At 36.2% G+C, this 13,164-nt stretch overlaps 1 protein-coding gene across 1 annotated transcript in view; it reads right to left on the reverse strand.

Annotated features, from left to right (window-relative positions):
- Positions 1-6,186: 6,186 nt before the first annotated feature.
- The window catches only part of Naa15 (N-alpha-acetyltransferase 15, NatA auxiliary subunit), a 77,861-nt gene continuing 70,883 nt past the window's right edge, over positions 6,187-13,164 (reverse strand). Inside the window, exons 18-20 of the mRNA XM_076863994.2 lie at positions 12,610-12,753; positions 9,299-9,396; positions 6,187-7,622 (exon numbers count right to left, since the gene is read on the reverse strand). Coding sequence (XP_076720109.1) covers positions 7,422-7,622; positions 9,299-9,396; positions 12,610-12,753 — 443 coding nt within the window. The 3' untranslated portion in view covers positions 6,187-7,421. The remainder of the gene's footprint in view (positions 7,623-9,298; positions 9,397-12,609; positions 12,754-13,164) is intronic.

Here is a 13,164-nt window from a genome sequence, read left to right on the forward strand (position 1 = left end):
CTTTTCCTTTTTTTTTTTGAACAAAGGATTGAGCCCAGGGGTGATTAATCAATGAGCCACATATCCAGCCCTTCTTAAATTTTGAGACAGGGTCTTGTTAAGTTGCTGAGGCTTTGAACTTGTGATCCTTGTCTCGGGCTCCCAAAGCTGCTGGAATTACAGGTATGGGCTACTGCACCTGGCTTTTGCCTAGTTTTTTGACTATGATTTGTACTTTTTTTGGAGCAGTCTTGTAAAGCCCATACCACACACAACTCATTCTTCAACTCGCCTACCTCTTCATTTTCAATCTAAGCTGAACCTTAGGCTGATGATATAAGCATCTTCACTTAGATGTCCCCAAAGCATCTAAAATTGTATAAAATGGATCTCTTTTCCCCTTAGTTTCTTCTTCCCACTTTATCTGTTTCGAGGCAAAGCATTAAGCCAAAACCCTGGACATCAACGTCAACTCATTTCCTTCTTCATCTGTTAACCTCGTCTGAGGAGTTAGCTGATTCAGTCCTACCTTCTTAAACGACTCCCATTTTCCTGCTTTTCATATTTGCAGTTGTTATCCTAACTACTTTCTTTCTGGGGCATTCTATATTTTCTAGTTTTCAGAAGCAAACACTTTGCAGCTAATACACACCTGGGCTTAACTCCAGATGTTATCATTTATAAACTGTGATAAGTGGCAAGTTACTGTATTTCTTTGGCCCTTACATTTCCTTTTAATGGCAATACCACCTAACTCCTGTGGTGTTTTCCAAGAATTAAATTAAAGCTAAATGCCAAATGTCTGCCTGGCACACAGTAAAGAGTTCAGAGAATGGATTATTTATTAGCCCAACTACAAAGTCTCTAGATTAATCCTGGTGCCTCCTGTTCTGCTTCTTATCCCATTGCTAACAGCACCATTTCAAATGTGCACGGTCTTCAAATTCAACAACTGTCCTACATTTACAAAGATAAACCTAGCTTCATCTCCCCCCCACTCCAAGTATCGCTGATTCAACTCCACCACTGAGTTATATACACAGATCTTGTATTTTAAATTTTGAAACAGGGTCTCATTAAATTGTTAGGCTGGCCTTAAACTTGCAATCCTCCTGTCTCAGTGCCACAATGCCAGGCTACATGCAGTCTCTACACTACCAGGCAAACACTCTCATCCTGAGTTCCACCTATCCTAGAATCATGGTTCCTTTCACACAATTTATAATAGTGATTCATTCATTTATGGATAATGCAGTCCTATAATCCCTATAAGGAAACAAATGGGCACTTGATTCCGGGCTATGGAAAATGGATATATTGAATAATATATCTATCTTCCTGCTCTTATTTAATATATACCTCCTGATTCTGTTTTGCTCTGGTATTCATTCACTTAAAAACTCAAGGTCCTATCTATGGCAATTATCATTAAAAAGTTGTTTGAATGGAGTCATTACCATACATCTAATAAAACTTGAGAGGTGATTTTTTTTTCTCTACTATTGTCTCTGGTACAATACTAACAGCATGAAAAGCATGGACTTTGAAACTACAAAAGCTCTTAACAAAATTCAAACCTACATTCTGCCGCTTAATGTAAAGCAAGTCAAACTTTAATATCTTTGCACTTCCAGTTATTTACCCTTTGATCCCTTGGGAGGGGCAATCCAATAGTGTAAAATATTTCGGTAGTTCTCAATTTTGGATCCCTGGGAACAGAAAGGGTCAGAAGAAAAGGAAAGAGAGAAAAAGGAAGGCACGCCAATCACCAACAGTGACTCCAGATCATATATATCAGAATCTTTGCTCATGGGCCTGGGCATCATAGTTCCCTTAGGACTCTTAATTATAAGTGTCAAGTTTATGACCTGAAGGATTCAACCAGCTAACCCAAATTGAGATCAGCTATGAATCGCAGGTATTGACTGGCTCTAAGAGTTCAGATAGAAATAGTGGATTCATACCTTGGGTCTCTTTCTTTGTAATGATTAAAAGCAGAGATACCAGGCTATTAAAAATGTATTCTACATAGATGGTGTTACCAGTGCCCTGTTATTTGAAAGAAGAAAAACAGTGATGATCCTCACATAACTTAATTTCAATGGGCATGATGTTACCTGGGTGGCTGGTTGCTAAAGAAATGAAGGATGAGTAGATTCACTGCCAACCAATGCCACAAAGAACAGACAATAGAAAATTAGAGGTTCTCCAGGCATCTGCTTCCTACAAGACCAGTCACAACCATTTGTCTGAAAAACTACAGGAAGGGAAAAAAAATTACATGTGACAAATATATTCTTAACATAAATAAATATAATGGCTCAGAGTATTTTGAGGAAATTCTTTAAGTTCAACAGAGGGACAAGAGGACGATAAACAGAGATACTATATACCAATTACAGATAAGGATAAAAAAATTTGTGAGACTTTGTAGGTGACCTGAAAGTTAACAGTACTTTATTGCTATTTTCTACAATCTGTAGAGCAATAATATTCACAGCAAGCTTAACAAGGATTTAAATATCTACTATGCACTGTCCTAGTCACTATCTTTATATCAGGTACCCAGTGTAAATCCTTAGGATTTCATACAACACATTAAAAATGGATTTACATGAGTCTGAACCAAAGCATTAATAATTTCACTTCATATTATAATTGGACATTTTTCTCAAATAAAAAGCATCCTAGCAGGTGAATGGAAAAATGCTATGTTAAATGGAATGTTTGAAAAAAACAGCCTCTTAAAAAATTTTAAGCCATAAAAAATTACAAGTGAAGGAGTTGGCTCATTCTTAGAGGTCCTTTTTAATGAACTTCTGGACAAATATTAACTATACAACTATGCTAAATACATTTTAAAAAATACTTCTATTAATTTTTTTCACTAAATGAATGAAGAATTAGTATTTAGTATTCCAGAGTTCAGAACTAAGAAGGAATAATGTAGAAGAGAGGGATGTTATTACCTACTTCTTTAAATGGCCATCTTTTTATTTTAAAAGTTAAGCAGTATGACTATTTGAAGGCAAATAAGCAGTTCATAAGGAAAGATGAGAGGTGGTAATTATTAAATAAAATTTTAGAAGCACACTTTACCCATTTGAGGTGAGGCATTAAGCACAAACCATGGACCCAAACTTGTAAATCAAAATCAAAGTAAACAGACTGCAAATTTATAAAAGCTCAAAGTTACAATCTACCTATGGTAATCTGGGCTTGGAATGTTAGGGAGGTTTGCCTTAATGCACAGAATATAAATTTAATTATTATACTGAAAGCAAGCCATAGGTCCAGAATATACTCCAAAAATATATTTTTTTCTTAAAGAAAATAATTCGTACTTATTGAAGCCAAGTTAAATATTTAGCAGCAGTGGAAATGTGTATATCACAGAAAAATTTCAAGCATATTTTTATCATAATCAATTCTTTTCAGTTAAAAAGAATTATACCACTTGTATGGAATAACACAAGACACTTAAACTACAGAAAAAGACCTAATTTTTAAAAGATGAAGTACCACAGTATGCTCTGTTAGTTTGCTTATACTTTTGGTATAAGTAGCCTTGAAACAAAGTCTACGTTTTGTTTTTGGCCAAAAGAATTGTATAAAGGATGCTGAAGACTTCCAATCTTGTCTGTAGTTGACTAGTTAGTAAAAGTTCTAATATTATCTGAGTTTTTTCTTTCTTCTGGCAATAGTACTAAAACTGACAGTACTTAAAGGCACCTAAATAAACCAATAGTGGGAAACTTCCACTTCTTTCTTATACTATTCCCTCTCCTTTGGCTCATTTTTAATGTAATCATAAAGGGATATGTCCTAATGCAAATACCAGTTTGTGCTGGTATTTATATATCTAGAGAGTATATAAAAGATACTCTTCTGTGCTGCTAAAAATAGAGCATTATTTTCTCCAGAACCTCCTCATACTACAAATATTTTATTTCAAGATCCATCTCATAGGTTGCATGCTGAAAGTTAAAAGTGCAATTTGATAAGTAATTTTCCAAAAATGTTTTATTGCTACAGGTTGAGAGATTTTTGAATGTCAAATTGAAATAAAATTTAATGTTTTGGCATCCCATGTTATAACACAGTCATAGCCATTACATAGGATCTTGTTTTTAATTTAGACTTAGTAGCAGATTCAGCAACAGTTATTAAGAAACAGAATATTAAGAAACCTTATCTTGGGGCTGGGGCTGTGGCTCAGAGGTAGAGTGCCTGCCTAGTACGCATGAGGTACTGGGTTCGATCCTCAGCACCACATTAAAAAAAAAAAAAAAAAGAAAGAAACCTTGCCTTAGAGAGAAGGAAAAAAAAAAAAAAAAAAAAGGCAGCAGCAGCAGCAGCATGAACTAAAATAGGAAGACTACACTACTTTCCACCAGAAAGTTCTTTGAATTTTCCTAATTTCAGAATTCAAGGCTGGCAATTTTCAAAGACAAGTATATACTTACACAAGTATGTCTTGTATATACCCATCTTTTTCATTTTTTAGCTTTTCCCACACATGGAACACATGGCAGCTGAAATATTCCTAGAAATTGTACAGAAGAGAGATTTCCCTGAATTTATTGTAACCTACCTGAATCTGGACCGCACTGTTCTGACCTCTTCATAGTCAGTTTTCGTTTCACAGCTCTAATAAGCAACATACCACAGAGTACATGCAAACACTGAAAAACAGGGCCTGATACAGCCCACAGAAAAGCTCTTCACTAACATCGGCACTACTTTTAGTCATGCCATGATAGATCATACTTTATTGTTGCGCCATAATAAATACAGAAAAAATGGTGAAAATGTATGACTCAGAACTATCTAATTAAAGCTGAGTAAACTAACCTAGTCAAGATTTTAGTCTTCCAATGAGAAATGACAAGAGTAACTGAATATAAAGAAAAACGAAAAGAACTTTACTTTCCTATGTTAATACAGGTCAAGGGACCCTTTCTTATCAAAAGGGTTGATAACACCAGTTCTTAGCAATAAACATAAGGCACTTGTTTGGATTACAACATCACTGCAATTTTTTCCACTTGTTTTCTAACCCTGTTTTCCCCCCACAGTATCATTGGAAATTAATGAATGAGGCAAATATGAGATGATATAGTTGATACTTCTTAGAGCAAGAGGGTACAGTACACAATATTTTAGGGGTGATGTCTGGACATAAAATGAACCCAGTCAAGGTCCTCTGACACCAGACAATGTATCCACTATCAAGTAAACCTGAAAGAAAATAAAAGATTTATTCAATAGTTTCCAGTAAAATCGGGTTGGAATACAATATACATGTTAGGAATTTAGCTCCCCATGGGTGGCATCTGCATTTAGAGTTCTGAGTACTTTTCATTCTAAGACAATCTACATCATTTGAACATTGTCAAGACATATAGATGAATTTCATTTCAATATACAGTAGAGTTTAAACAGAATTCACACACATACCCCCTACATATGGCTGGTGCCTCCTCCAAACACCTCATTAGTGGCAGAGGTAGCACTAGTGTTCTTGCCCAACAATAAGAACTTCTGTTGCCACTCATAGGAGAAGTTAAAAAAAAAAAAAAAAAAAAAAGTTTATTTTTTTGCCATCTGTTAAGATGTTCCTGAGACAGGGCTAGTTAATAAAACAAAACAAAGCACTGGAGTTCTGTTTGTAATTTTCTTTTTATCACTAAACTGTTAGACTGGGATGTGGAATGCAGGTCATGTACTATGAAAGAATCAATGAAACAATTAGGACTTCTGAAAATTCCCTTTAGAGTATACACTCTATATACTAAAAGTACTACAAAAAGTTCAATTATATATACAGCTGATTCATTTTACTTAATCTTATTTGCTCAGAACTTGCAAATGCAATGAGAATATTGAGCCTGAGGCTAGTTCTCAGTGTACAGGTTTGACATGTTTAAGGCTCATTTTTCCCAATCAAAGTAGCAGTTTTGTTTTCCTTTCAGAGTATGAGTTACATTCATAGTACCTGCCACCATCCCACCCTCAATGAAGCCTTAATGTCGGGGCACACTACACTTCATTACGGAACTTCCCTGACACCAGCATCAGCCCATTCTAAAAGCGCCCACTGCACTAGCTTGACAGTGTGCTACATGGCCTCTGGCTTGCACCTCTGTTTCCACCTGTGTATTTTCACAGAAGCCCAACACAGATTAGTGGAAATATTCACACAACTGTTTTTCAAAACAATTTATTGCATCATATTTGGTACCTTATGTTTGACAACAAAAAAGAAATTACATCTGTAACTGCAGGAAAAAGAAGCTGGTCTGTTATTGGAAAAAAAAAAAAAAAAATCTTGGGCCCTTTAAAAATTACAAAGTCTTGGGCTTGCCTGAAACAACTGAGCAAGAAATATATTCTTAGAAATGTAGGGCTTCAAGTATTACAAACCTGTGACACTGTGGAAAAATTCCAGAGGTATCTAAACTGCAGCACTTTTTTTTTCTGCATATCGTGAACAAGGCCTGCTGAGGTTTTAACTATTAGTCTCTTGATCAGTCATAGAATGGTAGTCAGGAGTTCTGTCTGTAACTTCAAGCCATGGTGGATTTTCTTTTTTCACTCTTGGGTGAAAAATTCATGCTTGCTAATTAGTTGGTGCCACATCACAGTGCATTTGGTTCTTGCATTACAGTTTTAACAAGTTTGGCCAAAACAATGCTAAAGGGTTTGCATTGTTATTTTAGTTCTTCAAGTTTTAGTTAAAATTGAGATTGTTCCAACTGGTTCCTTCAGTTAAAAACTGTGGTACAAGAACACCAAACTGATCATGTACAGTGAATTTTGGAAACACAACAAGCGTATTGAACACCTCCTAGGTTTCTTATAATCCTGCTTGGTATCTATATGTCCCAGTTTCTACAACATCAAGCATCTGTTGTAGATTTCTCTGTAAATAGTGATTCACATTGCATACTTCCTATGGTCAGAATCAACCCCGTAACAAAATCAGTCAGATGCTAAAGCCCCAACAACTCTTTGTGCTCAGTGAAAGAATCCAGTGCTAAAACAGCATTTATGCTGTCAGAGATATAGTAAAATCTCACAAGACAAATTTAAAGTAATATTTCTGCCACACACCTGCTTTGTTAGCTGTAATAGCCTCCAGATTTTATATAAATTAGTTTAAAAACATGGTGGGTAGGTAGGAATAGGATAAGGTATCTTTTTTTTAATCCCTCAATTTTAGCAGCTTTTAATTTTTTAAGAAACTGAACCTATGTCCTGTAATGTTAGATATTTTATATATACTTTTTCAGCAGGATAAAAAACGTAAAACACTATTTGAAGGCAAGAACATTTACTCCTCTCATTCTGTGTAAGTTAGAGCAATGCAGCAGGTGCGTGACAAAAATATTATACACTAGATATGGTCCAAAATCATCCATTTTCTTGTTTAATGATGTTCAAATTTCATTGGCCAGTTCTTCGGTTTCTGCAGAACTATCTCCATTAACTGTGATCTTCATATCCTCTTCATATCCAGGAGGCATAAAAGCCAAAGCATAAGGGAAAAGCTTATGACAACTTGCTCTATAAGCTTCAGCAGCTTCTTTACAGTCTCCTAGGCTACCAACACACAAGGCTTCTAATACCTCCATACAAGTCTAAAGAGAGAAGAAAGGTCATGTTATAACTTGTTCAAAAATGGACTTTTTTGTAAATTCATGAGATATTTTGACATTACCGATTTCTAAAATAAAAAAAAATAATGATTATTACTTAAAGGGGGGGGGCATACTAAAAAGGAAAAAATGTACTCCTGTGTACACATTCTATTAGAATGTTCTTCAAGGCCTTCAAAGTATTTCTTGCAAATTGCAGGGTTTATACAAAAAGCATAAAGAGAGACAAATAAATGAACAAGGTCAGGACTAAGGTGAGGCAATGTATACAAGGTGCTGAATTTAAAGGAACACTCAGCAAGTGCATGACCCTTCACTTCATACCTACCCTAGCCCTCTGTATAAATGTCAAAATTTACAATGCCAATGCCAATTAACACATGAAAGCATTCTGAATATTTTGCAAAATGAAACACTGGTTTCTCAACTTTGTATTCCAATTAAGGAGCATCTTAAGGATTATCCACAAACTAAGCACAAACCAAGAAAAACTGGGTTGATGAAAACAAAACAATGATTCTTTCAATCACCCCCTAAGTAAGTCTGTTTCTTATATTTTTAAATGACTCATGCTAAGTTGCATTTCTCATGTTTTCTTTCTTTATCTTTTCACTTAGAAAACACTACTTAGGGGGCTGAGGATGTGGCTCAAGTGGTAGCGCGCTCGCCTGGCATGTGTGTGGCCAGGGTTTGATCCTCAGCACCACATACAAACAAAGATGTTGTGTCTGCCAAAAACTAAAAAATAAATATTAAAAAATTCTCTCTCTCTTAAAAAAAGAAAACACTACTTAGGCCAGGAACAGTGGTGCACACCCGTAATCTCAGCGACTTGGGAGGCTGAGGCAGAAGGATAACAAGTTCGAGGCTAGTCGGAGCAAGCTAGTGAGACCCTGTCTGAAAATAAAAAATAAAAAGGGCTGCAGATATAGCTCAGTGGTAGAGCACTTCTGGGTTCAATTCCCAGTACCCAAAAGGGGGGGGGGGCTGGAAAAGTTTATAGTACCCTATAAACTTTGCCAAGCTACCAAAGACCTTAAATCCAGGTTCTAATCTAAATGATGCATTAATTTGCAACCAACAAGTTTAATTATTCCTTTTTATTTGTTATTAAATGAACATGAAACTATCATCAATAAAATTGTCTATCAGGCTGATTATAACATGAGGCAGCTGTCCTTTGTTTTTAACTTAAACTAGAAGTAACATTTTGCCATATCCTCATAATATATATTTTGTTCTATTTAAGTTTTTTAAACTTAGTTCCTGGTAAATAAATCATAAGTAGGTAATAATCTTCACTGAGACCACTGCTAACTCAAAAAAGGCAAATTAGTTGAAACCCCAAAATAACTATAGAATCTCTCTATAACTTTACAAAAACATCTCTAAAATAGTTATTCCAACTTATAGATGTAAAACTCGTTATGAAATATCAGGTACCCTGGTGCGTGCGTGCATACACACACACACACACACACACACACACACACACACACACACATTCTCCTAAATAAATTTAAGATAAGCTGTTTCTGATACAAATTCATAATGGTTTAGAGAATATTATACATAAATAAAGAAACAACAATTATTTCTCTTGGTGACTAGAGAAAAGGTAGTTAGGTTTTCTTACAAATTATTTCAAAACTCTTTACCTGGAGATTTCTGTTAGTGAGGGATTCATCAAGGGTTGTTGCCAATTCTATAGCTCGTTTCTGACTAGAAGGATCTAAATAATATACCATTTTGGCAGCTAAACGAGAGGAAAAAAGGAAATTTATTTTAGGGTAAAACCATTATCTTATCCTCTACTCAATCAAATATAAAATGCAGGATATAGGTGCACATAATGTATTATTACATATTAAAAATGGGAAGACACTGTAATTTAAAAAACAAAACAAAAATCCTGAGAAACAGTCTCACAGTCCAGAGTAAAAGAAGAGATTACAATACATTAGCAATAAAACACTATGTATTTGGAAATGTGCACAAGGAGATAAAGAAATATAAATATTCTAATCATACTTGCCTTTATGTGGTAAAACCATGGAAAGTTTTCTTTCTAAAATAAATATAAGGATTTGATGGTGAAGGGAATACTTCATAAAATACAAGTGGGAGAGGGAGGTGAAGAGAGGCTACCAAATCTCCATGGTGAGACAAAAGCTGAATTCGGGTTTCCACAAAGGCAATAATAGCTGCTGGGCTTCTTAGCCAGGAATTTAAAAAGCATACCACTAAAGCACTATCCACAAAGTCCCATAAAGTCCCGACCTTGGTTCTTGGACACAGACCTTTTACCCGTAGATTCTGTGAACTATGAGATGATTTCAGGTTTATCATTGCTAAATTTGATACCTACATAAGCATGAGAAATGGGATATGAGGGTCACTTGGAGAGAATCTGAAGAGCACAATGAGGGAAGAATGAGAAGAAAGCAAGCTCCACCTCCACTGTTATGTACATGTTTATATTCAATTATATTTGTTTGTAATGCCAATGGTGAACTAGGAGAAACAACTGATCTTGATTTAAGTTTAATTCTATAAAAACAGGCAAATTTAAGTTGCCTGTTTTTATAGAATTAAAATGTAACAGGCCTCCTCCCAGGGGCTGTCATAAGGAGAGTTTTGTTCCTGAGCTATCCCTTCCACCACGATATCCTGCCTCACCTCCACAACCATGAGCTAAAATAAACTTTTCCTCTTCTAAGTTATTGGGTTGTTTTGGCTTTAAAAAAAATATTTTTTTTTTAGTTGTTGATGGGCCTTTATTTATTTATTTATATGTGGTGCTGAGAATTGAACCCAGTGCCTCACACATGCTCAGCAAGTGCTCTACCACTGAGTTAAAACCCTAGCCCCTCTAAGTTGTTGTCACATATTTTGGTCACATTAATGAAAAGCTAACATTAAAACAGAAATTGGTACAAAGAAGTAGGGTCATTGTTGTGACTAACCCATCAGTCTTTGAAACTGCTTTATAGGAACAATTTGAAAGTATGGTGATGCAGGTGAGGGAAACCATAGAATGCTGTAAGCACAGCTTAATGGGCAATTTTGGAGTGAGCTTTAAAGACCAGAATAGACATGCTCTTGAGGTTTCAGATGCACTAATTGTTAAATTTGGTGTAGGAAATTTCAAAGCAGCATAGCATGCAGGCAGTGGCATAGATACTGCTGAAGCTTTTAGCCATCTTCACTGTGAGAATTGGGAGCAGAAAGCACAAAAGATTTGAAAGTCTTACAGTTTGGCTAGGAAAGACTGTGAAACAGGTACCAAGGAAAATGTGATTGCTGAAGAGAATACCACCACTAAAGAAAAGCTACGTACTTAGCACAGACTAACAGGAAAGATGTGTTGAGGGCATGTCAGGAATTGGCAAGACTCAAGTGTGTATAAGTGAAAGCTTGTTTGGAATATGTTACACCCAGGCTTCCTGAAAAGTGGTTTCCCTGGGGTTTAATTCACCATGTTCAGCCACCCAGGCACCCAAAGGCTTCATTCAGCAGCAGTGGCCCAAGGAGGCCCAGATATTGCCTGAGCAGGTAGCAGACCTTGACATCATCTACATGCTGCTGGTTCTGCAGGAAGACAGGATGCTTCTATAACAGGGGTTATAGAGGCTTCCACTCAGATTCAAAGGAAGGCCTGGGGGCTCAGGCCAGTGTAACAGAGGCAGAATCCCTGTAGGCATCCCAACAGAGTGATTTGTGAGGCTTGGGGGAAAAAAGCCAAAGCTGAGGTAAGGATCCCTGGGATTAAAAGAGACCAAGAAGGCTGGGATGTCTGCTGAGGAAAGGTGAAGAAAGTGAGCACAGGCCAAGAGAGAGGCCATATGTGTTACAATGAACCAGGCTACAGGGATGGGACTGTCTAAACCTTCTGAAGATCATATGTCACCACCATGTGTCCCAGATGCCAGATATGGAGCTACAAGACATCTGTGTTTCAGTCTTGCTTTGCCCTATCCCTTCTTTCTACACCTCTATGCCTTTCATTAGGAACAGAAATGTTTATTTTGTGCCACTATATATCAGATGCATGTAACTTTGCTTTCGATCTTACAGGGGCCCACAGACTAGAGTTTACCTTGAGTCTCAGAGGAAACATTGGACTTGGACTTCTGGGCAATGCTGAAATTGTTAAGACTATGGGAACTCCTAAAGATGAATTGAATATATTTTGCAATGTGAAATGGACATGAACTTTTGGGGCCCTGGAGCAGGATGTTAGTTTGAATCTGGAAATATCCCCTGCAAAAATCTCATGTTTTGAAAGCATGATCCCCAATGCAGAAATGTTCAGATGTGAATGATTAGATTATGAGAGCTGTGAGACCTCATAAGTGGATTAATCCATCTGATGAAGTAATAATTTCAATGGACTACTGGGTGTTAACTGTAGACTGGTGGAGTGTGGCTGAAAACAGCAGGTCACTGGGGGCATAATCTTGGAGATTATATTTTATTCCTGGCTCGGACCACACATGTTCTGCTGTGAGGTGACAACTTCCCTTCACCATGATGTTCTGCCTCAGCTCAGGCCCGGGGCAATGGAGCCAGGTGACCATGGACTGAGACCTCTGAAATCATGAACCCAATATAAACTTTTTCTCCTCTAAGTCGTTCTTGTTAGGTATTTTGTCAAAACAAGAAAACGCTGACTACACAAATCTCTCTTCTTAATACCCAGCTAACTCTTACACCCCCTTATAGATACAGCCAGATCTTACCTCCTCCTCACATCTGCATCTCTTCAACAGGACTAACACCTGTGCATGCCTCTAACATTTTTCCATATGGAATTCTGTAAACATTACTATTAGGTCTAATAAAAATAAAACATGTTCTCTTTTTAAAAAAAATGCATATTCCCTCTTCTAAGCTTAACTTATCATTGTTCCATTAAAATACTGAAGTTGTTTTAGAAAGCTGAAAAAAGACAAAGTAAGGTGATTACCTGATAATCTGTGAGGCAATGAATCAGAATTCCTTTTCAGAAAAGTTTCATTGAAATTCTTTGGATTCGTTGCTCCAAAAAGACGATTCATTTCTTGTTTTAATACTGTTCTAACTGTATCAGGTAAATCTTTACTTTCACACACTGTTGAATAAAGTAAAGTAAACTCTCTTAGCATTTAGATACTTTGATAAAGTTTTTAGTACTTAAATTATCTACTTGATGAGATCAATGAAACAGCCATTATACACAAATACCAACATCTATGGATAATTCAACATCTAAAGAGCTTACCTACAAAAATTTAAATGATATGTAGTATTATTTTCTTACTCTTTCCTTCCATATCCACGTAAATTTATCAATTAAAACAAAAATAAAAACATGGTTGACTTCAGTAACCTTTATCTCAAGGAACTATATGAACTGAGCTATTTATAAAAAGCTCTTTAAGAACCACCAAAGCATTTTCCTATAATAAATACACTGGAGTCATCATATTCTCATTGGACTTTGGAAGTGAAAAAGTAGACCCCAATCTCTCTAGACTAAATG

The sequence above is a fragment of the Callospermophilus lateralis genome, chromosome 8 (assembly GCF_048772815.1).
Source record: "Callospermophilus lateralis isolate mCalLat2 chromosome 8, mCalLat2.hap1, whole genome shotgun sequence".
Classification (NCBI taxonomy): Eukaryota; Metazoa; Chordata; class Mammalia; order Rodentia; family Sciuridae; genus Callospermophilus; species Callospermophilus lateralis.